Raw genomic sequence first — 27,935 nt, 5'->3', positions numbered from 1 at the left:
TAAGCAAGAATTTATGTTCATTTTATTTAAGACCGTCAGACAGCATCGCTCATAGATGTTACATACTTTGCTTTCAACAAGGGAAAGTATCAATCCAATAACACAAACTTCTATACATACACATTATTGTCACGATTCTAGACAATGACGTGATGCAGGATACAAAACATCCTTCTGATACAGGATGCAAGAAGCCAATCTGCCATCAGAATAGGTACATTTAATTCAGGACTTTCAGCAATTTGCTGAAAGTATAACATGAGTACAGATTTGACATCATTTGCAGCCTAGAATTATCTCCTGATATGGATCTACTATACTTTTCCTCACCCTTCACCGCAACAAAGCTCTGAGTCGAGAAAATATCCCTCTCTAGTTGAACAATAAACATGTTCCTCCAACCAATTCTGTTGAAGTTCTGGACACAGATCTACTGTAGTGTTCCTCACCTTTCATTTAATTTCAGACTCCAAGTGAACCAAATCACCGTCTAGCTTAATGAATCAAAATATAATTTCCATCAGGGCTTGAGCAAAACAAATTCTTCCGAACTGCTCTATTGAAACTGTGCCAATATATCCTCTCTACTGCTCATCACCTTTCATTGCTTTCAAGCTCTGAGTTAACCAAATAGCTGTCTCTCTTGACGAAACAATATCCTTTCCAAAAGGCTTGAGCACAACAGCAAGTTCTTCCAACCTATTCTGCTGAAGGAGCTGTGCTGACAGTTCTAACAGACCTTCAAGAGCATCTGCCCTTTGACGATAAGATCGTACATCAAGTCTCTTTAATTGAGACTCATCATCTCTGCGGGGAGCATTCTGTGAATGCTGTGAAAGGGAATGATTGGACACATTATTAACAGGATGAATATTCTTTCCTTCCATGGCATCCCTTCTCATATCTTGAAATGAACTGGGCACATCCATCTCTACAGACTCTACTGTCTTTTGTTCTCCACCAATCCTATAGGTGCTGTGCCTGATTACATGTATCACATCATTGAAGGATGGCTGTACATTTACAGGCAACTTCTCACTAATCTGAATGGTTCCTTTCTCCTGGGTTTTGTATTCATCATCATTTTCTTGGTATGATGATCTTGCCAATTTATCATGACTCATAGAAGTTGAGGATGTACCACAGTCAGAATATTGTCTGCTAAAACATGATGAGCATGACTCGTTGTCTCTTTCACTAGCAGCTTGAGAAAATCTGGGAAATTCTATGTGATTATCCAGCTTTGACCCAGGAACTTCCTTGACTGGAAATTCTTCATGATCCAGTGGTCTGGATCCACAAGACGATGATGTAGAGAGTTTGAATTCCGGCATTATATCCAACCTTGGAGCATTTACAGATACATCAGGTGACTGGGCATCTCCCACAACAGGCATTCGATCTTGCTTATGGGATGATATATATGATGTTTCTGTATCTGGTGTTACACAAGCACCATTGCTTGCACACATTTTCTGTTCCGTTTGAAGACCCATGGCATTAGACAGCACCCATATATCAGGATATACTTTTCCATTATCATTACTACAAACTGCAGGAAATTTTTCATTTTGAGATTCAAAAACATGTAGATCAGATAGTTGGCCATGTTTGGTAGACACAGTGCCTGCTATCTCCTGTGTATCATGAATTTCACTACCCTTTTGAACATTTAAAGGCAGCAGAGATTGCAATGGAAGAGTTGTAATGTCAGAAGACCTTAGACTTTGTTTCTGGATACCTTCGTCAAGGATATCAGAACATGCTTTCACATTCCCAGTTGAAGGAACCACAGAAGCTTTTGAGTTATGTAGCTCATTCACAGATTGATTCGTTTCTTGTTCTTTCATAGTAGATGTAGTCCCAGGTATCTCATTCTGTAAATAAAAATTTCCTAGAGAATCCTTAACAGTAGAAGAAGGGCAAAATTGGGATGAAAGATCTGTAATTTCAAAAGGGCTTGAACTATCTTTATGCATGTCCTTTGATATGTATCCTTGAGTATAATGAGTAACAACTGAATCTGTACATGTATCAAGAGGACATTGTCCGTATGACTCCCAAGTTTCAGGTTGTGGTTTACTCCCTTCCCTCACTGGTATAGGTGGATCTTTATTGTGTTCTGTGTCAGAGACTGTTTGTGCTGTTGCATGATTTCCCATGGAAGAAAATCGTTTCAGAATATTCTTCGATGCCGGAGCGATGTCATTTATCTCCATTTGTGCTAGAACATCTTCGGACGTCATTACTGAACCAGGAACTGCTTTGGTACTTTCAGAGTCCAAAGTACCCCAATATTGCCTAGCAATTTGCATTTGACGAGATTGACCATTGAGTTTTTCCTGATCTTCAATAGGTTTTACTGTTGTAGGCTCTGAAACAAATTGAAGCTTTCCAATAGCAAGTTCAGAAAATGGAGAACATGATATTTCCTGACTTTCAGAACTGACATTTTCTTTTTCTGTTGCAGTGAAGACATCGTTATATGATAGCTTTTGTACATCAGGTTGGTTATTTTCACTACAAACAGGAGAGTATGATTCTACAGTTTCCGTCTGAGTTTGTACACAACAACTCAATGCAGAAGTTGCAGGGATAGCAGAACTGCCTGAACTGATAGACACTGCCTGAGATTCAAAAGGATGCAAAGATATTTCATTTCTTGTTTTCCAAGAGACATCTGTAGAAGTCATTTGATGTGAATCAGGCATATCATGGGGAATAATTTTGGTAGATGCAATGTAAGGCTCCCCCAATGGTTTCTGATCTACAGAAAGATGTATATCAGTGCCTGTTCTTCTGGACTCAAAGGTCTCCTTGGGTAATGACCTTTGAACTGAAATAGCCTGAGATTTTGCCATTTGATAATCATTCGTTTCACAGGCAACTGCAGTATTAACAAGAGGATCAATGCGTCTTGGCATCATTCTCTGAGACTCAAGTGAACGAAAGTTTTCTGCTGGATCTTGTTGCATAGTCCTGTCTACATATGGCACCTCTTGAACATCTGACAATTCTTCAGAATCTAAACTTGGAGATTGCGGAGGTGATTCCGTCCATACCATTTGAGCTTTAGGATATGGAACATGAACTCTAGCTTCAGTACAGACTCCATCTTTGTTAGATGCTTTAATTTCATTCACAGGACGTGATCTACGACCATTCAGTGGGGATGAGCTCCTTACAGGACCCAATGGTTTTGAGGGAATTGACAGTGGTAACCTTCGATGAGCTGTAGATGAGGATGGCAAGCGCTGCTTTGTGTTTCCAGAACCATGTCTATCTTGTGCAGTTGGCTCCAAAGGCACTGTGATTTCATGTTTAAATTTACTCCTTGGGGATGATTCGATGTTGGGTGACTGCATCAAAAGTTGAAAAGGAGGTATAATTTAAAATATATGTATAAATTGAGTTCTAGACAAAAATATTGCATTTTTTAGGCCTTTCATCTAGAAACAATAATTGCATACTAACAGCTCACCAAATGCTTTGGAGATAGTGTTGGCTGGGTCTTTTTAGTGGAATCTGCATTTAATTTTGATGGAGTCCCAATCTTGTCTACATTGTCCCTCGGGATATTGGTGGGTACAGCTCGGCTCATGCGATTGCTTCTCAGAGGAGAGGAGTTTACAGGAATTTTTGCATCATCTTTAAGATTAAATAATGGGCGTTTCTCTGGTTTTGGTTGTTTATCATCAAACTTATGTCCATTTTCTCTATGTGGCAGCTGAAACAGTTTAGTCTCATCTTCTTCCTTCAATGTTTGGTTTTCTGAAGTGATAAATGCCCATGATTGATCCTCAGCCTCCTTGCAATCACTCACATTATCACTGTGATTGGTATTTCCATTACTTCCTTCACAGTCATCAGAAATGACTGCACTGCTTTTCCCATTTGAACTGAAGCTTTCCCTGTTACCAGTGGCATGGATATGTGGACTTTCCTCGATGCTTTCCCGAACACGATGTGCCTTCCAAATTGGTTTATTGGGAGAAGTACAAGCCATAAATCCAGATTCAGCACGGCATTGAGCAACACAATTCTGAAGGTGAGGATGCCTCAAGATTTCAGCTGCCTACATGAACTACCAAGATCAGTTTGAAATTACAACAATAGAATGCTAGCATTTTAAGTCTAATGCATTTCCCTGGAAGTAAGGGATTACCGTGGGTCTATGTTCTGGATTTTTTCTGAGCATACTTTTGATAAGACCTTTTCTGCAAACATTACAAATCCAACATCAAAGGCTATTATAATTATCACTCCCCAGAATTGAGAAACTCAGAAAATTTATTCTTTGATCTTTTTTCTACACCTAAAACAGTTGTTCCGCTAGTCAGTACCCCTTCAACTATCTAACCTTTTAGAACGAAATTTCAACTCTCATGCTGTTCAATATAAACTCTAGTACTTATTCCACTTGTGGAATTTGAAATTATATCTTTGACATGCAAGCACATTTCTAACATATCTGCAAATACAAACAAGTTTACTAATATGTTTGTGGGGTTACAAATTCGACTCAACCTTACAAATTTGGGCTTAAACTATTAGTAAAATTTCATCAACGAATACTTTTTTTCATTTTTTGGGAATTTTGTCCAAACACTGATAAAACAGCAAATTATACAAGACTTAATGCTGACTGGTTGCACCCAATATACAGATTCGACTTCTTAACACTCCTGTTGTTAAGAGACTTTTCCCCTAAAGAGAAAAGAAAGTTATTTTTCCATGACAAAAACCTTTGAAATGACCCTTTGGCTGAAATGAGGATTAGTAAATAATATTCGTAAAAATTCTTTTAAATGGAAGGAATGATTGTGTTCATTGAAAAATATAAATGGACACCTTTTTGAAAGGGTGGGATGGTTTAGAAACCACCCCTCAAAAGGAAATATAAAGCATTTTGTGAGACTTGGAAAGGGCATAAATATGACTCAAGGAAGAAGGCGGTTTTCATCGGTTAAAGAGGCACACTAGTGAATCCAACTTGGGATAGAAAATACACTCCAGACTGGCCCTGGCCTGGGCTTGTTAAGCAATTGCTTTGTTGTGCATGTTTTACATGTTGTGTTCTGAATGAGAACTGTTTCCTGCTAGAGTATGCTATGCCCTTAACTACGAGCGACATGACCATTAAAATATTCCTAGAGCGAGTTGGCATTTCCAAATGCTCTGATTCAAATGAAGTATTGAACTTTTTTTAATAGATATTCACAATTATAAATAAATGGGATGGAGTAAATTTAGTTTAATTCTCAGAACTTATTTGTTTCCTTTTGTAATATTCATATTGTTCGATATATACTTTAAGGGTGTTGATATTAATGTACTAGAATCTTAAACTAGTTAATCTTGAGAAAACTTTAAGTCTTTAAACTTAGATAATGACAATAATAAGTTCACTGCCATACAGAATTAACTCCGATATATTAAATTTATCTAATTTTATAGAGAAAAGAAGAATTACACTATTGATACTCAACAACAACCAAATCTGACACCTAGCTAATGCTCATGATAATTTGCTCCTCTGCACCACAAACTGCCAATGTTACACCTGAGATTTTCACCCCAAGTGCCAAAGCTGTTGTAAGCATCGAAGTGACTTTTAGTCTTAATTTTCCAAAAAAATCTCCTTTTCCTCCCCAGCATTTCCTCTACTCCCAAGTAAAATACCAAGATCTTAGGTAGTTTCAATCAGTTAACTATTCAGCCCTCTCCTTGATTGATGGCAATCCTAATCAATTAACTAACCATACATCGACCTTTGTTCCAAATCTAACTTAAAAAACCCAACCACAGTTCAATTGGAAGACAGAAAGAAGCATTTGTTGTCTGATTAAAAACTAAACCACCTTAATTCAATCATAAACGTTCCTAACTAAATACTCAATCCTAACTGACTGCTGACAGGGGCATTACAAATCTGTTTTTCTTGGAATTGCTTGCCCACGGGCAATGTACTGCCCACATGATAAAAAATGTCTAGCCCCTCCCAAGTAGCATCCTCAATGGGTAGATTATTCCAATAGACCAAGTAATTTGGGACAATGTTGTCCCTCAATTTCTTCTCCTATATGTCAACAATAGTCCCTAGAACCAAAATCAGTTTTCCCTCATCATCCAAATGTGGCAAATCAGTTGATTGTGCAATATGCTGACCAAGTGCCTTTTTAAGGAATGCTCCGGGTTAAAGAGGTTAGACGGCTAGCGGGCGGAGGATCTCACCCGGGGGGACCTAGTCCCACCCTTGCTCACACAGGTTGCTGGACAGTGGACAAGGTTGAGGGGATACATCCTCATAAAAAAAGAGTGCCTTTTTAAGGTACAATACATGGAAAACATTGTGAATATCCCTTAGAACTCCAACTCATAGTCCAGTTGAGCAATTCTCCACAACTTTGTATGGTCCATAGAAGCATGGTAAAAGAGTTTCAAACCCACTTTTCTTAAAAAGAGTTTGCCTATAAGTCTGCAACCATAGAAAGATCATATCTCCAACCACAAGAGATATCTTGGTGCAAAATTGAAGTTCGTAAAATTTCTATTGATATTGGACCCACATCAAATGATATTTAAGTGACTTGAAAATGTCTTGACTATGCTCCACCAAATCACTACCAATGGGTATCCTATTGTTAGTGAACATGACTGGAGGTAAGTGCATCATATCTAATATAGCGCCACAAAGGGTGCCATGCTAATATTCTCCAAGATGCAACTACTTAATTGTCTAAATTGTCCTTTGGGATAGTGGTGGCTTCTGCTAGGTTTATATGATTGCTTCTCAGTGGAGGGGAGTTTCCTAGGACTTTTGCATCATCTTATAAATTAAATAATGGATATTTCTCTGGTTTCTGGCATGTTCCCAAACTAAAACAGATCATACACCACAATATTAATGCTTGGGTGACTTCACAAATCACTAATATTATTTAAAAACAAACAAATTGTACATGAGTGCCCAAGTTAAAGAATTAGAAAAGAAGTTAAAGCCTCAATTATTAAATAACAAGGCAGAGATTAAAGCAGTAACTAGAGGCATTTTTTACAGTTGTGGAGTCTGATGAGCCTCCAAATGGGAGATTAAGGTTATATGGTACCTAATTAGACTCGGATGTTAATTTTTTCCCCACTTTTTTTAGTGCAGTTTCCCCCCATTTTTTCGATGGGAGGTTTGGGAGTGGCACATCCAAGATGGGGTCAAGAAGCAGTGACCCTTGCCGGATCTTCACGATATAGGGTGGGGTTGACAGGCAGGGCCCCCCGAGGCCAAAAATGACTTTTATTATTCTACAAAGGCGCCAGGAGTTGTTTTCCCTATTGGAGAACATATTCTAACCCTATTCTTGCAACCGATATAAATCTTGTTAAATGGCTTAGGGTTAGGGCTTTTCACATGAGAATTTGGTAGCTTCTTGCAGCGATATTGAATTGCAAGGGATTGCAAGTTGTAATCAAGTTGATGTACTAGATAATGTTCTTAATCAGAGATGTGACTATCCATCCTCTTTGAGGGCTACAAAGGAAGAACTACATTTGGAGAAATAGCATTAAAGAGAGCAGATCAGATAGAAACATCTGAAATCAATAATCAGCAAAGTGGTAATCAATTAAGGAGATAAAACAGGAGAAAGGAATTCAGAGCAGATTATCTCTATTATAATAACCTGCATTGTTATTTGGCAATTTGGATGATATAGTAAAAATTTTCATAATATATTTAAAAATTAATACACATTCTGTATAGGCAAAAATATGAAATGCTATTCCTTATTTTACTCATTTGCCCACAAACAATCATATGGAGCTGAGTAAAGAAAATACAGGGAGGGAGGGAGAGCACATTCAAAATTCCCTTCTAAGTAGACCACCCCATGATGGAGGATGACGTCCTGCCACATGTGGACCAAAGTGGGGCAATGTATCCTGCCCTTGGGTGTGGATAAGAGGAATATTCTGGGCGCCCTATTCCAGTTTCCACTTTCACCTTTACAAAGGTTGATTGTTGGAATTGAATTAAGAGTAGTCACAATCATATGCAGGTGAATAATGTGACCCGAATTGGGAGGGCAGAGACAAGCTCCCCCACTAGGTAGAACACTTCGTGATGGACTGATGGCATCCTGCCACATGTGGGCCAATGGAGGTGTTGTATACACCCTTGGGCTTAGTGTGAGGGATGCTTTGAGCACCCTATTGTGCTTCCCTCATTCTACCCCTATTATTGTTGAATTCTAAAATGAACTAAAGATATTACGTGATTCATCTAAATGGATTAACATGATTCTTAATATATATGCACTTCTGTGTTATTTGATCCCCAACCCTTCTAGAAATATTTCGTCTTATGATTTATATTTAATATTGTCTAACATGATTGGAGGACCTAAACCAAGATTTATTTTGCTTGAAACATTTTAATTGGTAGAGTTATAATTCTAACTATACTAAACTTCTTGCTTTCATTGAATTTGGGATTTTAGAGCAAGATTTAGGGCAATTCAGAAAGGGGACATTCTAAAATGAACTAAAGATATCACATGATTCATCTAAATGGATTAAGATGATTCTTAATATATATGCATTTATGTGTTATTTGATCCCCAACCCTTCTAGAAATATTTGGTGTTATGAATTATATTTAATATTGTCTAACATGATTGGAGGACCTAAACCAAGATTTATTTTGCTTGAAACATTTTAATTGGTAAAGTTATAATTCTGACTATACTAAACTTCTTGCTTTCATTGAATTTGGGATTCTAGAGCAAGATTTAGGGCAATTCCGAAAGGGGACATTACAGATTTGGTTGTTTCCCATCAAACTTAAATATCCTCCAAGAAGGAACCACTTAATCCACGTCATTCATATTCCTCAAGTACAGTTTGACCTAATAATTTCCCATCTTTGTTTGTGAACCAGTCTACAGGTGATAGCTGGTATTAGGAATGAGATTGGTGCCAATCAAACAAAATAACTCCTACCAAAAAGAGGGAAGAAATATCCTTACCTTATTGTTGACAATAGTCCTAGGGAAACCATGTAAGCATAAAAATTAGGTGAATTTTTAGGGGTTACTGGAATACAAGTTAGGAAACTAACAGAGACAACCAAAGAATAAGTGGCAACTAGAAAATTCAAACTAGGAGGAACCCTTGCCACAATGCAATAATCATTACCCTGGTGATAATGAAGCACATGCAAAAGCATAGCTTTCAGCGCCACCTTATCAGTGTGAACAAAAGGAAGGCTAGAAGAAATACAATTTCTATGAAAAATCTTCCAGGTCATGTTACCTTCCAAATTCCTTATAATACCTTTCCTTCCTACTAAACATCAAGAGGACCAAGTCCACCAAAATCCCCAAGTCAGCAAAATTCCCAAGCAACCTTATGCAGATGTTTTCCTTGCTCCAAGTGAGCCTCTAGAGAAACACCAAGAATTTTTGTCTAGTTTTGTAAGAAATCTTAAATGTGGCTAAGCAAGAATAGCGCACATGGGCTTTACAAAGAAGAATAAAACAAATTCCAAAAAATTTTGAAAATTGTCAGAAAAGGAAAGTGACTTGGCAAAATACTAGGTTATCTTCGTTTCCACTTCATCAATAATAAATTGTCAAAGAGGACCAGATGAAGCTGGAAAGAAAATGAGGATGCCCAAAAAAATGGAATAGATCTCCAAGACCAATTTATTAACAACAAAAATACCTAAGCTAGTCTTGTACAAGAAGGATTCCATCTAGCACTTGATTTTATTCCATTAAATTTTGGAGCCTAAAGCCAAATCAAACATATTCAAGTGTTGGAGGCTTGCTTGCCACTGGCCTTATGGAATAGATCTCCAAGACCAATTTATTAACAACAAAAATACCTAAGCTAGTCTTGTACAAGAAGGATTCCATCTAGCACTTGATTTTATTCCATTAAATTTTGGAGCCTAAAGCCAAATCAAACATATTCAAGCGTTGGAGGCTTGCTTGCCACTGGCCTTATGTTCAATAAGGGTAAGAAAAGAGTCATTCGCAAAATGGGCATTCTCCAAACATTGACGAGAATCTATTGGAAGGGAAATTCCATAGTCATGATTTTGGCAAATGGCATTCACAAAAAGATAAGTAAACCCCTCACTACACAAGACGTAAAGTGCAGGTACAATTCAAATTGTGTCATTCATGGCTGGTACCCATAAGCATCAGCAAAAGCATTTGAACAAAATTAGGGCCAGATCCAAGCCCCTTGAGCATGATGAGGATAAAGGCCCATACAATCCTAAAATAAGCCTCTTCAAAATCAATTTTAATGAGAATGGCATGTTGGTTAGAGCAACAAGCCCATTCCTTACCTTCTCAAACAGCAATAATCTGTCAGGAATATAGTTGCTTTTAATGAAACCTATTTCCTCAGATAAAATCATAAGAATAGGGATGGGTCTGCAATTACAGATCAACTTAGGATACCAACTTTGGGCACAAATTTGTTGATTATAGACTAGGATTTTGTTTGTGAAGGCTTATAGATAGGCATGATAGAGATCATTAATGATAATGTTCCATAGGCAGAGCACTATGCATCAATTCACCATTGTGCCTCCCCATCCCCTTTCACCTCCATCTACAGCTAGAAAATCAAATCATAAGGTATCGAGCTCCACCATTTCACTCCACTATTGCAAGGTGTGTGTCACTCTAATTAAGAAACTAAATGGGACCACCTGCTCCTTACAAAATTTAAGCAGCTGCATTGGACCATGCTATTAGACTCTAGTAATATATAATAGGATACAGCCTTTTCATTGTTAACATTTTTTTTCCTAGAAGGGATTGAGCACCCACTCTTGTGTGCCAAGAGCAAATTGTATTACTACAAAGATTGAGAGAAGACAACGCTGGAAGACCGTATATATTCCATAGAGCATTGCTGATTGCTCAATTGATAATTATCCAATGAGTGTCGCTGTCACAATGTAAATAGTGTTTTATAGGCTAATGCATGATCACATTCTCAAACTGGTGGATTATTGCATGGATAGGAATCCATGTACTTATCTTTATGAATTTGTAATGAACTTTTCAAATTTTCAATGAAAAGGGAACCGGAAAAGCTATGGGGTTTTTAACCAAGCATATTCTTAAGTGGAAGCAATAAACCTACAGTTTAGCTGCTGATAGTGCAGCAAGATTAGGAATCAAGCACATTTCATCAGCTGTGATATTGGATTAACTGATCAAGTAATATTATTCCTTCAGGTAATTTTATACACAAACTTGAAGAGTTTGACCTACCAACCCATGTTTGCTTATGGCTGGCTTAAAAAGTTTCACTTGTGTGATACAAACTGTTTGTTATCATGGTCCTCAGAAAAAAACCCATGAGCGGTATGATTTACATGAAAGGAAAAGTTTGATATCTGAGCCACTCAAAAGGATTAAAAGAAAACATTTAGACAAATTATATCAACATCCATAGTGTTGCTAAGATGATAAAAAGTGTCTGCATAACATGGAGCAGATTCCTATTCCATCTTAAGCACCATTATCAAAAAGAGTTTAATTTTCAATATCAGCATCATATACAAGTTGGAAAATTTTACAAATCATGTGTATTCCCAAGAACATATGTTTGTAAGAATAGCAACTGTAAATATTGTGAATTTATAAAACGTCCAGGCCAAAGAATATTGAAATAAGAATGTGAAATCTCAATTTTTTAGAGCAATTATATGAAGAAAACATCAATGCACCTGATCACTATAAAAACAATATTCTAAGGTACCAAATAACATAAAATTATAGAAGAATAAATTAAATTGATGTAGACAAGTATCATAAAACATAACTTTGGACCATAATCTGAAACAATTAATAGATTTTGTATTTGAGTTGATGCCCATTTTTGTTTTATATGTCATGTTTTTCTACCCACAAGAGTTTTCTGTGAGAAGTTTGGTGTTTTTGGCTTGATGGTTGCTCTTAATGTGTTTTATTATTATATGGTTCCATGCATTTATAAGTTTGAAGTTTTGAAATAGTCAACCCCTCCCCTCTCTCAATACTTCTTACATGCTCTTCATTGAGGTCACGACTCCCCGTTTGCATGATGAGATAATCTGTGTTCTTGATTGAAATTTGTGTTGTGGTCTTGATTTTGATTGTTGTGTGTAAGCCTACTAGTCTTGCGTATGATTGCATTATTGTTTGGTCCATGTGTCTACCTCCATGAGCACAGTGGACAATCACCATGGGGTGGGCCTAAGGGTACCACGTGGTCAAGTGGTGTTGCATGTCAACGTTGAGGGCTGGTGTACAGGTTTTTGAGTGGTCCCAGATCATACTCCGCCTTCTTTGTGTTCTTATGATGTTTCATTGATGTATTCATGCTCTTGTATTGTACGTGTATCATCATGTAATACAGCCAACAATTTAATCTTTATTATAACCTTGAATCTTTGTCAATAGAACCTCCTCATGATGTATTATGAAGCGTTTATGATAGAGTAGACTAAGTTTTGCATATGATTTAAATTTGATTCAATTTTGTGAGATCAAACCCTAAAAAATTGGGCAAGGAAGCTGGATTAGCATTTTTGCCTATACTTTAGCACTTGCACCTAGCAAATGGTCATCCATCTCTCTAGACCAAGTCGACAAGGTGAAAAACATGTTTTGGCACCAGTGCTTGACTTTTAGCACCTCACTCCTATGTGTTAATGTCTCTGCTAAGAGAGGCGAAACACTATGGTTGAATGCCTAGGTTTGGTAATAGGTCCTTTGACACGACGTTTTGCGACTCTAACTTTGTCTTGAACTTCTCAACATATTGATTAATATACTTTTGAGCATCATGTGGACACAAACATTATGTTGTGACCTTTCCACACATCGCCCCATGGAAAATAGTGATCCACTCTTTTCATAAATAAGCCAAATCTTTTTGCATTTAGTGTCTCTTGAACCTTGAAATACATTGGTGATTTTAAAGGTGGAATTGACTAAAAAAAAAATTATTATTTTTTAACTTCAAGAGACCTATCGGTGATGTTTTTAAGTGTTTCTAACAATTTAATATTTTTAGTAATTCCTATTTTTAATAACCTATTTTTGGAAACAGGTGAATGTTAACTATAAATGAAATAGGTATCCAAATCCAAGTCCAATGAGATGAACAAGTAGATGATGGAATTTCGATTGTCTGAAAATCCTCCTTCAAGATCCAAGTGTGCCAAGAAATTCTATATGGGTGCAGTTCTTTAGAAGAGGAGGGATTCTTCCCAAATTCCAAATTTCTTCTCCACAAATAAAGTACGCCAAGAGAGCTTTCATGAGTGCCAATCCCAAGGGGAGGAGGATTCCTATTGAACTTCAAAATTGCCCAAGACTTCTTACTAAAGGATCATGTAAGTCCCCCTTTATTAGCATACATCAAACTCAACCAGCTCATACCCCACATAAAGTTGCATGTTCGTAGGAACCTTGGAGTCACTTCTATGATCTTAGCATTTGAGGGGTCTTTGCTCAACAGAGGATAGAATGTCCTTGGTCACTTTATTTTGTATCAATGTGGTCATAAAACACCCATCAACACGTTGCTTATTATCGTTATGAATCTATTAAGTACCTCTTGGTTGTATGTTCACAATGTTATGTAATGTATGTTCGAATGTATTGTTTCAAAAAAAAAAATGTTTCCTCTTCTATGGCTTATGTTTTGCCCATTGTTTCCAAGGGTTCCTTGGCGAAGCATTACATTTAGAAGATAAACTTAAAAACCTAAAGATGAGGAAATGATGTAATTTTTGCAACAAAAACAGTAAAAAAACCTAATCAACTGACACATTTTTTAATTATTTACAACTAATGAACCAAAACTGATTTAAAAACATTCCAAGATACCAAGAGATTTTTCCTCCTCATTGTTGATGGTTTACAATTTATAATAAAAGGAAGAAGTATTTTGTAAGCTTATTGTTTTAATCTTCTGATTTTATATGTGGCTAAATAGAACCCATTCTTTCTTAAATCACATTGCATACAGTTCCTATATCTTGAGACTATCATCAATTCTTTTTTTTTAAGGATATAGATGAATATTATTTCCTAAGAGCAGCTTAGATACCTCCCTTCAGTTTAATGCTCTTTTAAAAGATAGACATCTGCAAAGTAACCAAACCAAAGGTCTTACTAGTTTACCCATGTATAGCCTTTTTTTGAAATAATCTCTATGTTACATCCCAAATTTTGCCCTGAAATTTTAAACTGATGATAGCCGTTGAAACAATTTATTTTTTATCATGTGAAACAAGTTAGTTAAATTTTAGCTGTTGTATCGATTTATTTCTTTTTCCTAATCATGTGAAAATGAGTTAGTTAATTATAGCCGTTGTATCGATTTACTTCTTCCTGATCATGTGAAAATGAGTTAGTTAATTATAGCCATTGTATCGATCATGAGAAAGTGAGTTAGTTAATTATAGCCGTTGTATCAATTTACTTCTTCCTAATCATGTGAAAATGAGTTAGTTAATTATAGCCGCTGTATCGATCCTGAGAAAGTTAGTTAATTATAGTCATTATATCAATTTAATTCTTTCCGATCATGTGAAATGAGTTAGTTGAAGTACATGTATGATGATGAGATATTTTCATGAACATGTGAAGAAAGTCATTCTGACGATTATGAAAATCGAAATGGTCACTAGGTGATTTTGAATTAACGATTTATAAATCTTGAATTGATGTCTTGGCGAGAATGTTGTTTTGATTGATTACAGGAAGAAGACTGAAGAGAGAGGGAAAGCATTGCTAAACGGGATCATCAGAAGGGGATGGTCGAATAGCCCAGTCATCAGAACCAACAAGTTTGTCCTAAAAGCTATTTTGGCAAGATTACTAGGACTTGACAACATATTACATGATGGAACTGCATGAGCTATAAAAGGAACATTAAAATAAATAATATTAAATAAACATAAATTCTTACCTTTAAAAGAATTATCAAATATTATTATTACTTAATTATTATTAAACATTCTCTAATATGAACACATGTAAATAAAAATAAGGTGACACCAATACATTATAAATCATAATCTAATGATGCCAACTTATTAATACGTACACATGAATGTAGAAAAGAATATAATAATAATAAAATAACAATAACCCTCCAACTTCCGATTTTTCTTCTTTTCTTCCCTCTTTCCTCCTTTTTTTTAAAATCGATTTGAAGGATATTCAAATGGGTTCTTGTAACTGTAGGGAGCCAAATAGTCAAGCTCATCTTTTTATTAGAGTCTCATACTCGAGAATAATTCGTTCTTTCTTTTCTCCATATTATTCCTTGCTAGAGATAGTTCTCAAATTACTGACTCTGGAAATCGATATTTTTCTCTGCTCACAAATCCGTCACCAACATATCTCCTCAATCTCTGCCGCGGGTCACAGGACAGAAGGTTTAGACAAATACCCAGCAACAGAGCTAGCAGTTTGCAATAGAAGAGTCACGTAAGACCTCTAATAAATCATGTTTTTCCTTGCATTTAAAAAGCTGAGTCTGTAGCTTAAGTACAGAATACCATTATCATTATGCCGTGTTGCAATTCATGTTTTATCTTGCATTTAAATTGCTGAGTCTGTAGCATAAATACAGAATACCATTATCATAATGCTGTGTTGCAATTCATGCGTTACCTTGTATTTAAATCGCTGAGTCTGTAGCATAAGTAAAGAATACCACTCCCATTATGCGATGTTGAAATTCATATTTTCCTTAATTCCTTTTTCAGTCATGCTTCCCATGTCAATAACTCATTCATTCCGTAACACTGCTATATGTGTATGATTCGAATTCAAGAAGACAAATAACAGAATTAAAATATGGAGATTGCATTGTAGTAATGTTTTTATTTCTAGCCATGAATGTATACCAATCCTATATCTCAATTCAGGATATAAATGCATCCTCTTTGTAAGATGGTATTATGAACACCGAGGAATTCACCAAGTAATCAAAGGTGAAGAAGGTGTAAATCAATGTCAAGAATATAAACTTGCATGCACCTAGGAATCACCGGCTTGGTAGCCTGAAAATGGTGAGGAGGTGTAGACAATCTGCACAAGAATGAAAGACATCAGATATAATAATAAGAAGTTTAAAAAATACAAGTTTATAAGTTGTCAAGTCGAGTGGTGGAGATCGGGTTTGTAGACCCAAATTGAAAACCCTTGGCCAAGGTGGAATTTAGGCAAATGTGCCGAACATGTGATCTTTGTTGAATATCCATATGCTTCAATTATTTTGGAGAATAACTGCTGGGACTTCAACCCACCAGGTTGCTCTGATAGCTGGATTTATGAACATCCCAATCCCGACCTCGAGGTAGGGAGGGCCGTTCTATTTATTTAGAATGTGTGGAGATTAGTAATGGTCCGCGGTTGGGAGGTTAAGCCTATGTCAATGCTTCTCCTCTCACCAATGCCAAGGCTTGAACAACAAGTTAAAGAAATTTCTTCAATTATACTGTATGTTCTTAAAACCTCTAAATGAATAGATAGTTACTTCGTTTCAAGATAAAAGTCATTTATTTCAGTTTAAGAATAGTTGTTACTTTATTTCGTGTTGAATATTTGAAAGTAGTTAATTATTAGCAATACATAAATATCTCATTTTGTTTTTCCGGAAATATCAGCTGAAAATGTAGTTTATATTGAAAAGGGATTTCTTCAGTTATTTTCTGTTAGTAGAAATCATTGTCATGTGAATCAAAATCAGTTAATTATTAAAGTAGTTGATTCGTATTTGATTGGAAAAACTCGTATGTTACACTCTATCAACCACCAATGAAAATAGTATATCATAAAATAATCCCCTCCGTTTTCTACTCTTCAAATTGAACCACTAATTTGGTAGTCATGAATGGTATTTATAGGGCATTAGACTAGTTTTTTTGGATTGCACCAGCCAAGTCCATTTCACTTAGGTCAATGCTAGATTCGAGCACTTCCATGATAGTTAGAAACATCCAAACTACTTGACTCCAACAGTTTTAGTCCTGAGAATTTTGTTTCCCTCTTGATCATTTTCATGTGCTCTCATCAACTCGGTTGAAAGTTTCATAGTTCCATAGAGTTTCCTAACAAGGGGAACACAAGGACACATCATTTTGGGGATGGGAAACCAAGGGCCATTGTTCCCCAAGGATGTCCACCAAATAAAATCCCACATCCATGGTAGGGGTATGTTTCTGAGACTTGTGGACTTGGGCAAAATTCCCCCCCACAACACGACCACTTCTTTGTTCAAGATGTGCTGATTTCTTGGCAGCTCAAATAATGTGCAGGTTCAGTTTTGGCAAGGTTTTATGTGACATCTAGCATTCCGTGCACTTGGAAACCTCTTCTTGGATCATCTGTGGACCTATCCTTGTCCTGTGGAAGTTAATTTGCTTATTTTAGGGGTTGCTGAATCCTCCTTTGGGGCAGAACCTATATTTTGATTTGCCTGACAAGCCGACTTCTGGTCTTGCTGGCTATAAAAGTAGAGATCTAGGATTAGGAAAAGTAGAATTAAGTTAGATAGAAGCAAAATCCAAAAGATTGGCTCTGTGAACCCGAGCGCTTAAGCTCACTGATTGTAACTTTAATTTATATGGCTGCAACCAGGTAGGCCTTATGCCTGACATGCTGAATGAATATTACCTGTCTTTCCTGTATTAATTCCTCTATGATTTCTAGTGGTTTCTCCTCTGTGGTGGCTTCCATGTGTAACTCTAAGTGAGGGTAGCTAGGAGGTGCATCTTTTGGCCCTCCTGCCTTGTGTCAACAAATATATTTTGAATATATGTTCCTTTATTTGAAAAAAAATCATAAGACCCCTAACTTCCTTCAATTTTGGAACTTAAACTTTTAAGCTGGGCTGCATTAGAAATTCATAAGACCACCGGGTTTAAAATATTCCACATAAAATCTCTACAACACCCATTAAAAAAATTTAGGACTTCCCCCTCCATTGGACCCCACCCTAAATGGCAATCCTTGTGATTCCCTTTTTCCTTACACCTCCTTCCTTCTATAAAAAATAGGGGTTTACAAACACACTTGTCATATTCATTTTATATCTAATCAGAAATGTATATATAAAAGACAATTGATTGACAAATAATGTATAGACGATATTAATACCACATGAGCAATTGTTAGACTACTAGATGTTACTAATAGTAGTTCTGAAACACCTAGGGGTCTGTTGCTTTCCTATGCCTGATCTAGATATTATCTTATTGTTTAATTCTATTAATTGCATATGGTCTGATGATAATAATTGGTATCATATTCCCAATTTATGAGACTACTTCTTCGTGTTGATTGGTGTGCTTGATTCTTCCTTGATGATTCCTTAAGATGTATTATTTTATGATTCTAATGATTATATTTGCTGATGCAAGAGACTTCTGAATGAATTAATTGTTGGATGATTTTCTCATGCCTTATACTCTATCCAGCCCCTTAATGAGTACAGATTGCTGATTGAGTACTGATTATATAACCCTTGATTCACAGCACAATGTATCCCTTCATTGCTTGCAAAAATTCCTCCTTTATACTTTGCTTGTGGAAGGGTCACAGCCTTTCATGAGGATTGAGGCGCCACTCTTTGCATTGTTGCCTCTGAGAATAAAATATTACCCCCCAAGTTGATCTTTCCTTGGATGTCCTCCTCAAATGAAACCGTCTCCCCTTTCTATCTACTAATGTGGGAGAGTCACACCTCTTCATTATGTCTGCCCCTTTGCAATGGTCACAAACTTTGACAATTACCTTCAAGAGAGTTATAACTCTTCAACATTTCTGCCATTTGCAAGAGTCACAAACCTTCATAACTGTCCCTCTTTGAAAGGGTCACAACCCTTCATAACCACAACCCTTTGGAAGAGTTACAACTCCTCTTCATTGCTGCCCTTTGAAAGAGTCACTTCCCTTCTTCTTCCATTAATCCTTCTTTAATTCTTATACTCTCCTCTTTCTTCCTCCTCTGTATCACCTTTCAAATGAACTCTCCGCCCTTTTATATCATATGTTGAGGGAGTCACAACTCTTCATTATGTATCTCTTGACCTTTCATTAACTTAGTTTGTAATTGTATTATATTATTGTTTATCAATTTTTTATTTTTTTATTATTTTAATTTTCTTATTATTTATTATTAAATCGGAAATCCTATTTCAGAGAGAGGGCATTACATCATTATGGAAACATTTGATGCTAATAGAGAGTCAAAGACCATTCATCAAGACCCCCTTATCCCATACCAATCATCAAGGAGATTCTTTGGTAAGTTCTTAGATTTAAGTTTATTGCTGTCAACTAAACTGATTCTATCTCACTAAAGTATGCTGCCAGTGATATGCAGGTAATTATATGTCCCAGTTCTTCTCCAGCGTCATTCACCTAATATAGTCACCAGTAGACCTTGATTTGCATTCACTTTCTACTGTCCAATAGTGAGATCTTTAAAAGAATTTCCCAATAAAATAACAAATTTAAAACATTAACATTGATGCATTCCAAGATACACCAGTATCCAGCCTTCGATATCTCATTACAGGTCTAAATTAAAATTAACTTCAATAGTAGAGATATGAAAACTGGGCCTGATTAAATGGGATGGGGAGAAGAAGAAGAAAAAGAATTGAGGCAGAAAGCAAGAGTCTTGGAGATAAGACACACTTACAAGGAGGAAGAGTAAATGGTTGGTAAGGGGCCAATAGCTGAACGATTTATCTTGCTTATCAATCCAGCCATATCCTGGAACATTCAGATAAAAATTAGTTTTAGCGGAATCTGCAAGTTGTATTTTCATTATCCAGAAAATGCACTACCACAAGCTATAGTTTGGATGCAAAAAGAAAGCAAAGAAAGAGTTTAAATATCATTCATATCTAGTAATCAGTAGAATCAGTCACTCTGTCTAACCTTACACATGAACTCAAAACCTATTCCAGTGACAACGAACAAAAAACAAATATCAAAAATCCATTTCAGTGACAATAAACAAGAAGTAATTATCTTATAGGTTACATAAACATAACCTGTCATATTATAAACCATATAATGCATTTCCAGATCTGATTGAATACCAACAAATTATGATAGCTTTACATGTTTCTAAAAGACTAAAAGTATTTTAACAGGCCTGAAGATTGAATTTAAATTTAAAAAATATTTACATCAAGCTTTGAGCTCCAACATTTGCCAATACCATAAGATACAGTTCAATCATTTGATGTTTTTAATTTTATAAGATTTGATTAGTGGATTTGTTTCAGTCATCCATGATGATGTTCATGAGGAGTTATTTAAACTAATTACAGTCTATTTCCTCATGTATGTTCATGAAAAGAATTTCAACAAAATATTGCAAAGATAGTGCAGCTGAAATGAGGTATAAAACAAATGAAAATGTAAATATGGGCACCAAATGAAGGTGAAGTTCTGGAGAGGCAGCAAATAAGACAAGACATGAATCAAGATTACTTCAAACAATCAACAAGGCAATGATAGTACAGAAGCAAGGCAAAGGCGCAAGAGGCAAGCAGATCTGTAGCAAAAAATCGGGCTCAATAGAGACCAAGCAAATGAACAGAATTTTTGGCACTTCATGGTCTAAGACAGAAGAATCGTGTAAGTACAAGAATATGCAATGTAAAAAGCAGAAGTGGTCGAGATGAAAAAACAAAACCATAGGTTGCAGGAAGCAGCAAGAGACAGGTATGTGTCATCCAAAACATCCGTAACAATGTAACATAAAGACTTTTAATGCTCATAACCAAAGTCCTTGCTAAAAAACCAAAACCTTATTTAAAAAATGTATGGACACTTGTTAAGCGATAACTAGATCAATGTTAACAAATATAATGTACTTAAGAAAGTCCAATGCAAAAACTGTCGTCCTAGTAACTGCTAAAAAAGGCAAGCAATGCCTGCAAGAAGTAGATCAATGCCTAAAAATAAGGACCTTGTTCAACAATAACCTTCTACCATAACAAGAGATGCATTTTATTTGTAGAACAGTTTACAAATTATGTTATAATAAAATATACGGAGAGAGGAAATCTCAATTTGTTCCACCAAGTAGTATAGTAAACCATAAAATTTCGGCAAGCTTTCCTTATAGCTCACTCATGACAGAGAAGGATATATAACAGAATTATACTATTACACAAGGTTAAAAATAGCAGTCGTCAATTACTAATACTATGTTGCTACAAAGAGAATCTTACGAATGCTTTAAATGCAGGTCGATGAGCAGCCATTTCATATATGCAGCAACCTGCTCAAGAATGGTCGAGATCACATTTCATTAAATTGCCCACTACTTAATAATAAATAGGCAGAATAAGAAAGCTTAAAAAATGCAAACGCTAAGTTAATATGTATCACCTAGAGACCAAATATCAGATTTAAAACCATAAGGAATATCGGCAAGAAGTTCTGGGCACATGTAGTTTGGAGTACCCACCACCTGCAGAACTCAGAGATTCGTCAGAAACCTGGAAAAATTTTATGTCTGTTTTTTTATTTCTAAAATCTACAAATTAATTGATCTCCACAATCTGATCTATAAGAGCACAAACTCATTGGCATGGTCTAGATTATAATAAGAAAAGTGGCCAGTTACTTCCAAAATACTGACTAAACATCTCATCAAAACTATTATATACATCATTTGCACTTCACCAATTTTAAAGAAACAACATTTTCAAGTTTTTAACTTTTTACATTGTAACCCTACTAGTTACAATAATTCGTGATGTTAATTGACATGAATGGTCCCACTTTACCTCTCTGCTACTCGCTTTTTTAGCAAACAATTGTTTCATTCTCTCAGTTAGATGCACCAATCAAGAACATTAACATCTATGTCTTTACATCGTATGTATGAACTATACAAGGAATCTTAGCTTCAAACAAGTTGCTGGAGAAAAAATTCCTCACTGTACATTATCAACACCAATGTTCTTAATCCTTTGGTCAACCATTAACTACTTAATATGGCACTTTACATACATGGCTAGCACTAAAACCATATTTAGACTAGGGAAAAAGAAAAAGCTATTATAGTTAATCAAGTCATTAAACCTTAGCATATGATCTTAGTAACGGCAAATCATTGCATATAAAGAGTGGATCATTTGTTTCACATAACATACGTTTTGATTTGTCTCCTGTCTAGGAGGAACAATCAATGTTATTTAGTATCTCTATCTCCATGCTATCTACATGGACAATTAGAAGCAGGTTTAGCTAGACCATGCTTCATTCATCCTTTCGCGGCATAAATGTATCTAATGTTCTCAATCTTGCCCTCACAGCTTCATTTCTAGGCCAATGATGTAATCAGTTTGAAGGAGTGATACATATGAATCACGTGGTACATTGCAATAAATGCTAAGATACATAAACAAATAAGTGAGCCAAATTTATCATGATATTTTCTATGGCATCGAGCAGTGCTTACCGCGGAATGAAGGCAAGATTGATTGATAAAAATGGGAATGAAATGAGAGAGGATCCAGGCTATATATGTAGGATGTAAGCAAGGAAACAGAAGGGGCATGAGAAACTTAGAAGACAAACAAAAATGTATGATCTTTGGTGGAACTACTGCTCAGGATTAATGGAAAATGACATGCATAGGTTATCTTGCAAGTACAATTAATGCTTCACAAGTGAGAGAGAAGTAATAAACCTTTTGCAGCAAACAAGCATAAAGAACAGCTTAAAAGATGGGAGATAGTTCCAAAGCTAGTTACAGAACAGATCTAAGGGGATAATGGCATACTCAAGCAGAAAAGATGCATATTACAGAGGATGAATGCTTGATATTGGATAGAGAAGAAGGAAGGTTAAGAGAGGCAGTCTATGAGGAATTGGTCATTAGCATTGTCTGCTAAATGGGAGGAAAGGAATTGTGTACCAGAAAATTTTTGGGAGCATTTCCCAAAAATCCTCTCACAGGCCACCACAAGACATCCTTGCGAACAAAGATTAAAAAGTTCATTTCATGAATCAGTAATTATTTAACTTTATAGCTGCAGCAGTTAACTTTGATTAATGAAATGCATAGACATCATTGTGAACATATATTGGAAAGTTCATTTCATGAGTCAGTAATCATTTAACTCTATAGCAACAGTAGTTGCTTTTGATTTATGATATGCATCCTTGCAGTCTTTTGCAAGTCTTTGGCTTTGTTAAGAGTCATCTGATTTTGATTTATGATATACATCCTTGCAGTCTTTTGGAAGTCTTTGGCTTTGTTAAGAACCATCTCTCAAGCACTGACCACTCTCAGTATTTATTGCTAGAAACTAAAAATCTTAATTGCATGTTGTGTGATATTTTTGACATTACAATATGTGTCAGGCCTGTTCCTACATACAAATTCTATGCTTACTAAATAGCAGTGCTTAGACCAGCCTTCCATAATATCTATTTTTACATCTAAAACCATTCTTTTAGTCTGCAATCAGACTGAGAATAGAATTATACAGAAACCAAACCATATAATTAGTCATTTGCTTCTATGTAGAACATACAAACAGGAAAAAAAAATTAATAAAACTTGTACGACATACAAACTGAATGAATGGACATGGAACTTAGGTTAAAAACTTGTATTGCAAAACTTACAGAGGAAGTTAGGTCATCTGCCTTGAGAGTTTTTGCCAATCCAAAATCACCTGCATAGGCTTTTCAAATTATAAAAAAATTGTTGTCTCTGGAAACTCAGAAAAGTATGGATATGTATCCCTATAAATGGTAACAGAATCAGAAGACTGTTTGACTCTGTGCTTAAGCTTTTCGATTCTAAAAATAAAAAATGTACTTTATGAATTGCAGCTGTGACTTGTGTAGCTGTCGTACAATGGTAAAAGGATTTTGCTTTCTCGGAAAAAGAAAAACCATTGTATTTAGCCACTACATAATGCAAATAAAAGTAGAGCAATTATTATCATGAACTCCACTTACCAAGTCGCACTTCTTGATCCTTGGTTAGGAATATGTTAGAACACTGTATCAAAAAATGCATCAGAATCAAATTCATAAAAAGATGAGTTTACAATGTGCCATAAATAAGCAAAGGCAGCCACAGTTTCCAAAGATTGATGGTTATAAGAGCATCTATGGCAGAAATACCTCTTGGGAATCAGTACAAAACATTATAACAACCACACACCTTCAAATCTCTGTGAAGAACGTAGTTTGAGTGCAGATAATCAACAGCCAATAACAATTGCGTAAACCATTTCAGTAGTTTCTGAAGAAAAGAAGCAGAATAATTCAGTACAATATTGGCAAGGTGCAGAAATTTCTAATAGCATTTCTTTCAAAGAAGTATACCTCCTCGGGAAAAGTTGTTCCATTAGCTTTCTTAATCATCTCTGCCCTGCAATCACAAGTAAATTTTAATAACACATCAGGTGTGTCGGGTGAACCCGGGGCTAAAAATGAAAAATGAATGGACTGGCAATTTAAACTAGCATATTCACTTACATGTCTCCACCTTCGCAATATCCTGTTACAATGCAAACATAACATCCCTGAAATGCACATAAAACACTATTACACAGTAGTCTTGAGTTCATTATCGGAATGCACAATGTTTTTGTGAATGAAGAAACAGTCCACAAGGTAGTAAAAGAATATAGTAAACAGACTAGTATATACATGGTGACAAACACAAATGCAATAGCTGCAAAATATTAAAATCATTTCCAAGCAATGCAACATTTAGTACATGAAATTCTTCTTGGAACACATTAAAGATCATACACTTCATAAAGAGCAAATTTAGGATTAGCAAAGACATCTGGAAAGTGCCATCACCCAAATATCTTAGGAAATGATTTTTGAGATAACAATCCTATTTGAGAAACATTACTCATCCACATCTTAATGCCGGTTTAGGTGCAGAGCCTATTTCCACGGATGTTATATTGCAACCTTTAGCAATTTTAAACTGATAATCCTGGTTGGACGGAGCATACCTTTTCCACCCAAGCTTCCTTGTACTCCACAACGTAAGGATGTCGAATACGCGCAATTAGAGCCATCTGCAAGCATTGTGTTCTATTATCATCGTAGGAAAAGCATCTCAAACTACACTTTTAATATGATCATTTGCATATTGAAAATGGAAGAAAGCTTGCGAATCAAAACAACATTGTAGCTAATCTAAGGGACAGCTTTACTAGAAAACTAATTTCTCAAGTAGACAATTAAAATAGTAAAATGCCTTACGCAGGTCAACAAACATTTCAATCTCTCAGCATACAACAAATTACACCTACAGTAATAGGCTAGTACATTGAAAACTTGGATCAAGACGCATACCAGAATGCTAATTAACAAAATTACATTGATTTTGAAGTCAGACCTTAAATGTCTTAAACTGAGACCTAGATAATTCTTTCTAAAACTTAAAATCTCCTGTGGAAACAATTTTATAAACCAGTAAAAGCATTTTGACGGGACCTGCAGACCACTTTGGCCTACAGTACATCAAAAGCGGGTGAAAAAGGGTAGCGCCAAGGTTAACGGAGTTGTAGCACCATGGTATGAAATCAAAATATAAATGAGCACAACTTAAGAAAAGCAGCCGCTCCAAAAAGAACAGGAAAAAGATCCACGCCGAGCATCAACGAACGGTATTCGGGAATGCTCAAAAATAAAATGTAAAACGAAAAGTGCAAATATATACCTCTTGATGTGCAGAGCGTCGACATCTATCAGTTTGTCGCGCTAGGCGGATCTTTTTCAATACATACCTGCATTAAAAAATAAATAAACCTTCTGTCCTTAAATTTCAGTTTTACTTCCAAATCGCCAACTGATTTAGAAGGTGAAGCCTACGCTGCTCAAAATCGTATAAATGTCTATTTCCACAAATGCGTGAAGTAATTTCGCTCAGAAACAGCCTAAGACAATTTCTACAATATAATTCAAGACAACGAGATACCAGACCAAAAGAAATGACGCTCGAATTCAAAAGCCTAAAGGCCAAAACGTCTCACTTCTTCTTTTCCGTCTTGTGATGGACAAGAATCGCAGCTCCGAAAGCTCCCCGGCCAATCTGCTCCATTATTTCGTACTGGTCCATCCTCGACTCCATTGTCTCCGATCTAAATTACTCCGCTCCAAGCTAAAAGCGCTCTTATCCGCAAAAATTAACACTGGATCTCATTTCACTGCATCTCTAAGAAGCGCCATGTATTCCGCAACCAAACAAACAGGTCCTCCATTGATTTTAAAAGCAGCGGCGACATCAGCGCGCTCGATCACCGGCCGAGTCGCCGCAATGCAGACCAAACGAGCAGACAGATGTTAAAGCAAAACAAAAAATCATTTAAACCCCAGCATCATTTTGCTCCCTACTCGAGCACGGGACCTCCGGCATCATTCTTCCCGTCCGACAAAATCGAACACTCCCTCTCCTGCAAACAAATGATCACCAAACAACATTAATTGCATCCATTCTGCGTGAGAACGGTGGATGTGGACTAAGCTTACACATGAGCTCCATATGCATTGCAATAAAAACTCGACTAGGACTATATAAAAAACTTCAAAATCTGAGTGTACCTGCTCTAATGGCAGCTATAAGATTATCCTGAACGAGAAGCAGAAAGTGAGAAGTCCGGCAGATGGGGAACAATTACGTCTGAGTTAACAATGGCGGGCCCATCGATCGATCCCTCATGTTTCACTATCATGTGCCTCGCTGCACATTTCCAGAGAATTCAACACCCTTATTTTATCTCTTCTGTTATGTAACAATACGGAAAATTTACGTATCAAAGGAGGACAGCAATATTTTGTTATCTGATAAGCGGCCGGTTTTATGGAGAGCTTCTATCTTTGACGAAGAAACGGTTAATTTCAATAAGAAAATATTTTTCCAGAAGAAATAATAAAAAGATACGGCTGAGATTTGCTCTTGGAAAAGTCCAAATTCGATCAGGGCTTTGGGTGGGCATTAATTGGGAACAAAATCTTATAAATGTATTTTTCTTTTGAGTTAATAGGTTGACCTAAGTATATATTCGATATTAGAAAAGAAAAATTTGTTCGTATTCTTTTTATGAAGATTCATTTCTTTATCCAGTTTTATTTTTTGTTTTTAATTGTTTTGTTACTGTATTATATTGTATTGTTTATTGGGAAATGACATTTTCCTATTTTTCATGATACATGAGTTGGTTTTGGTATAGGAAATTGGTTTTTAAATTGATTGTTTAGTTAGAAATGGGAAATTGGATTTTTTAATTGATTATCGAGGTGGAATGCTAGAGTTTGAGGTTGGCCACTTAGTTCCCTCTAGCTTTTTTGTTTTATATATTTTTCCTCCACTTAATGGTTTGGGTAAGGATATTAAAAAAATTCGAATTGAGGACAAAAAGATATTAAATTTCTTATATAAAATTTATCAAATAATATGAAAATTAAGATCATTGGTACGAAAAGGATATTTTATCTAGACAATAATATTCAAGAAGTTATTCTTCGTTTGAGTTTTTTTCTTTCGTCTTATATCATTGAATTTAGACATAATGTAACCTTCATTGACTCATGCTTCATGAGAACATGTCATTTATGAGAATGAATGATCTGTGTAACACGCATTGCATCTAGTTGATGCTCATTGAGGTGAGGCATTGGATCTTCTAAGGTGGTCACCTAGCTTAGTACTACTCCAACTTAGGCATGCTTAACCATGGAGTTTCCTCAAAACCTTCACCAAGTATTGTGCCTTATGAACCACTCATTGAAGAGCCTCTTTAGCTCATGAATTGATAAGTATGACATATTTTCTACAATAAGTCAAATTATGATATTGCTATCAAGATTCAACTATGTAGCTTTCGATTC

At 35.9% G+C, this 27,935-nt stretch overlaps 1 protein-coding gene across 2 annotated transcripts; it reads right to left on the bottom strand.

Moving 5' to 3' along the window:
• On the bottom strand, nucleotides 1-26,878 carry LOC149531757 (uncharacterized). 2 transcript variants are annotated; one of them, XM_089811533.1, is made up of 15 exons: nucleotides 26,649-26,878; nucleotides 26,081-26,500; nucleotides 25,768-25,834; nucleotides 25,055-25,120; nucleotides 24,561-24,607; nucleotides 24,408-24,453; nucleotides 24,244-24,324; nucleotides 24,036-24,078; nucleotides 23,697-23,755; nucleotides 21,444-21,525; nucleotides 21,284-21,333; nucleotides 19,735-19,808; nucleotides 4,166-4,217; nucleotides 3,482-4,075; nucleotides 1-3,359 (listed from the first exon to the last, which is right to left on the bottom strand). In XM_089811533.1, the coding sequence occupies exons 2-15, from the start codon at nucleotides 26,176-26,178 to the stop codon at nucleotides 585-587; spliced, it is 4,134 nt and encodes a 1,377-aa protein (XP_089667659.1). In that variant the 5' UTR covers nucleotides 26,179-26,500; nucleotides 26,649-26,878; the 3' UTR covers nucleotides 1-584. The 2 variants fall into 2 exon arrangements, with proteins under 2 accessions (XP_089667659.1, XP_089667660.1); XM_089811534.1 differs by having other exon boundaries at nucleotides 23,697-23,746.
• Nucleotides 26,879-27,935: the final 1,057 nt, after the last annotated feature.

This window comes from Cupressus sempervirens, chromosome 11 (assembly GCF_028749045.1).
Source record: "Cupressus sempervirens isolate cs-2001-9-10 chromosome 11, ASM2874904v1, whole genome shotgun sequence".
In the NCBI taxonomy this organism is placed as follows: domain Eukaryota; kingdom Viridiplantae; phylum Streptophyta; class Pinopsida; order Cupressales; family Cupressaceae; genus Cupressus; species Cupressus sempervirens.
The sequence above is the reverse complement of the archived record's forward strand: the minus strand, read 5'-3'. Positions and strand labels throughout refer to the sequence as shown.

Coding starts and splice junctions, on each gene's coding strand:
- LOC149531757 (XM_089811533.1), bottom strand. CDS start 26,178: ATGGAGTCGAGGATGGACCAGTACGAAATAATGGAGCAGATTGGCCGG. Junction 25,835..26,080: donor CACAAGACGGAAAAGAAGAA/GTGAGACGTTTT, acceptor TTTTTAATGCAG/GTATGTATTGAAAAAGATCC. Junction 21,334..21,443: donor ATCTGATATTTGGTCTCTAG/GTGATACATATT, acceptor ATTCTTGAGCAG/GTTGCTGCATATATGAAATG.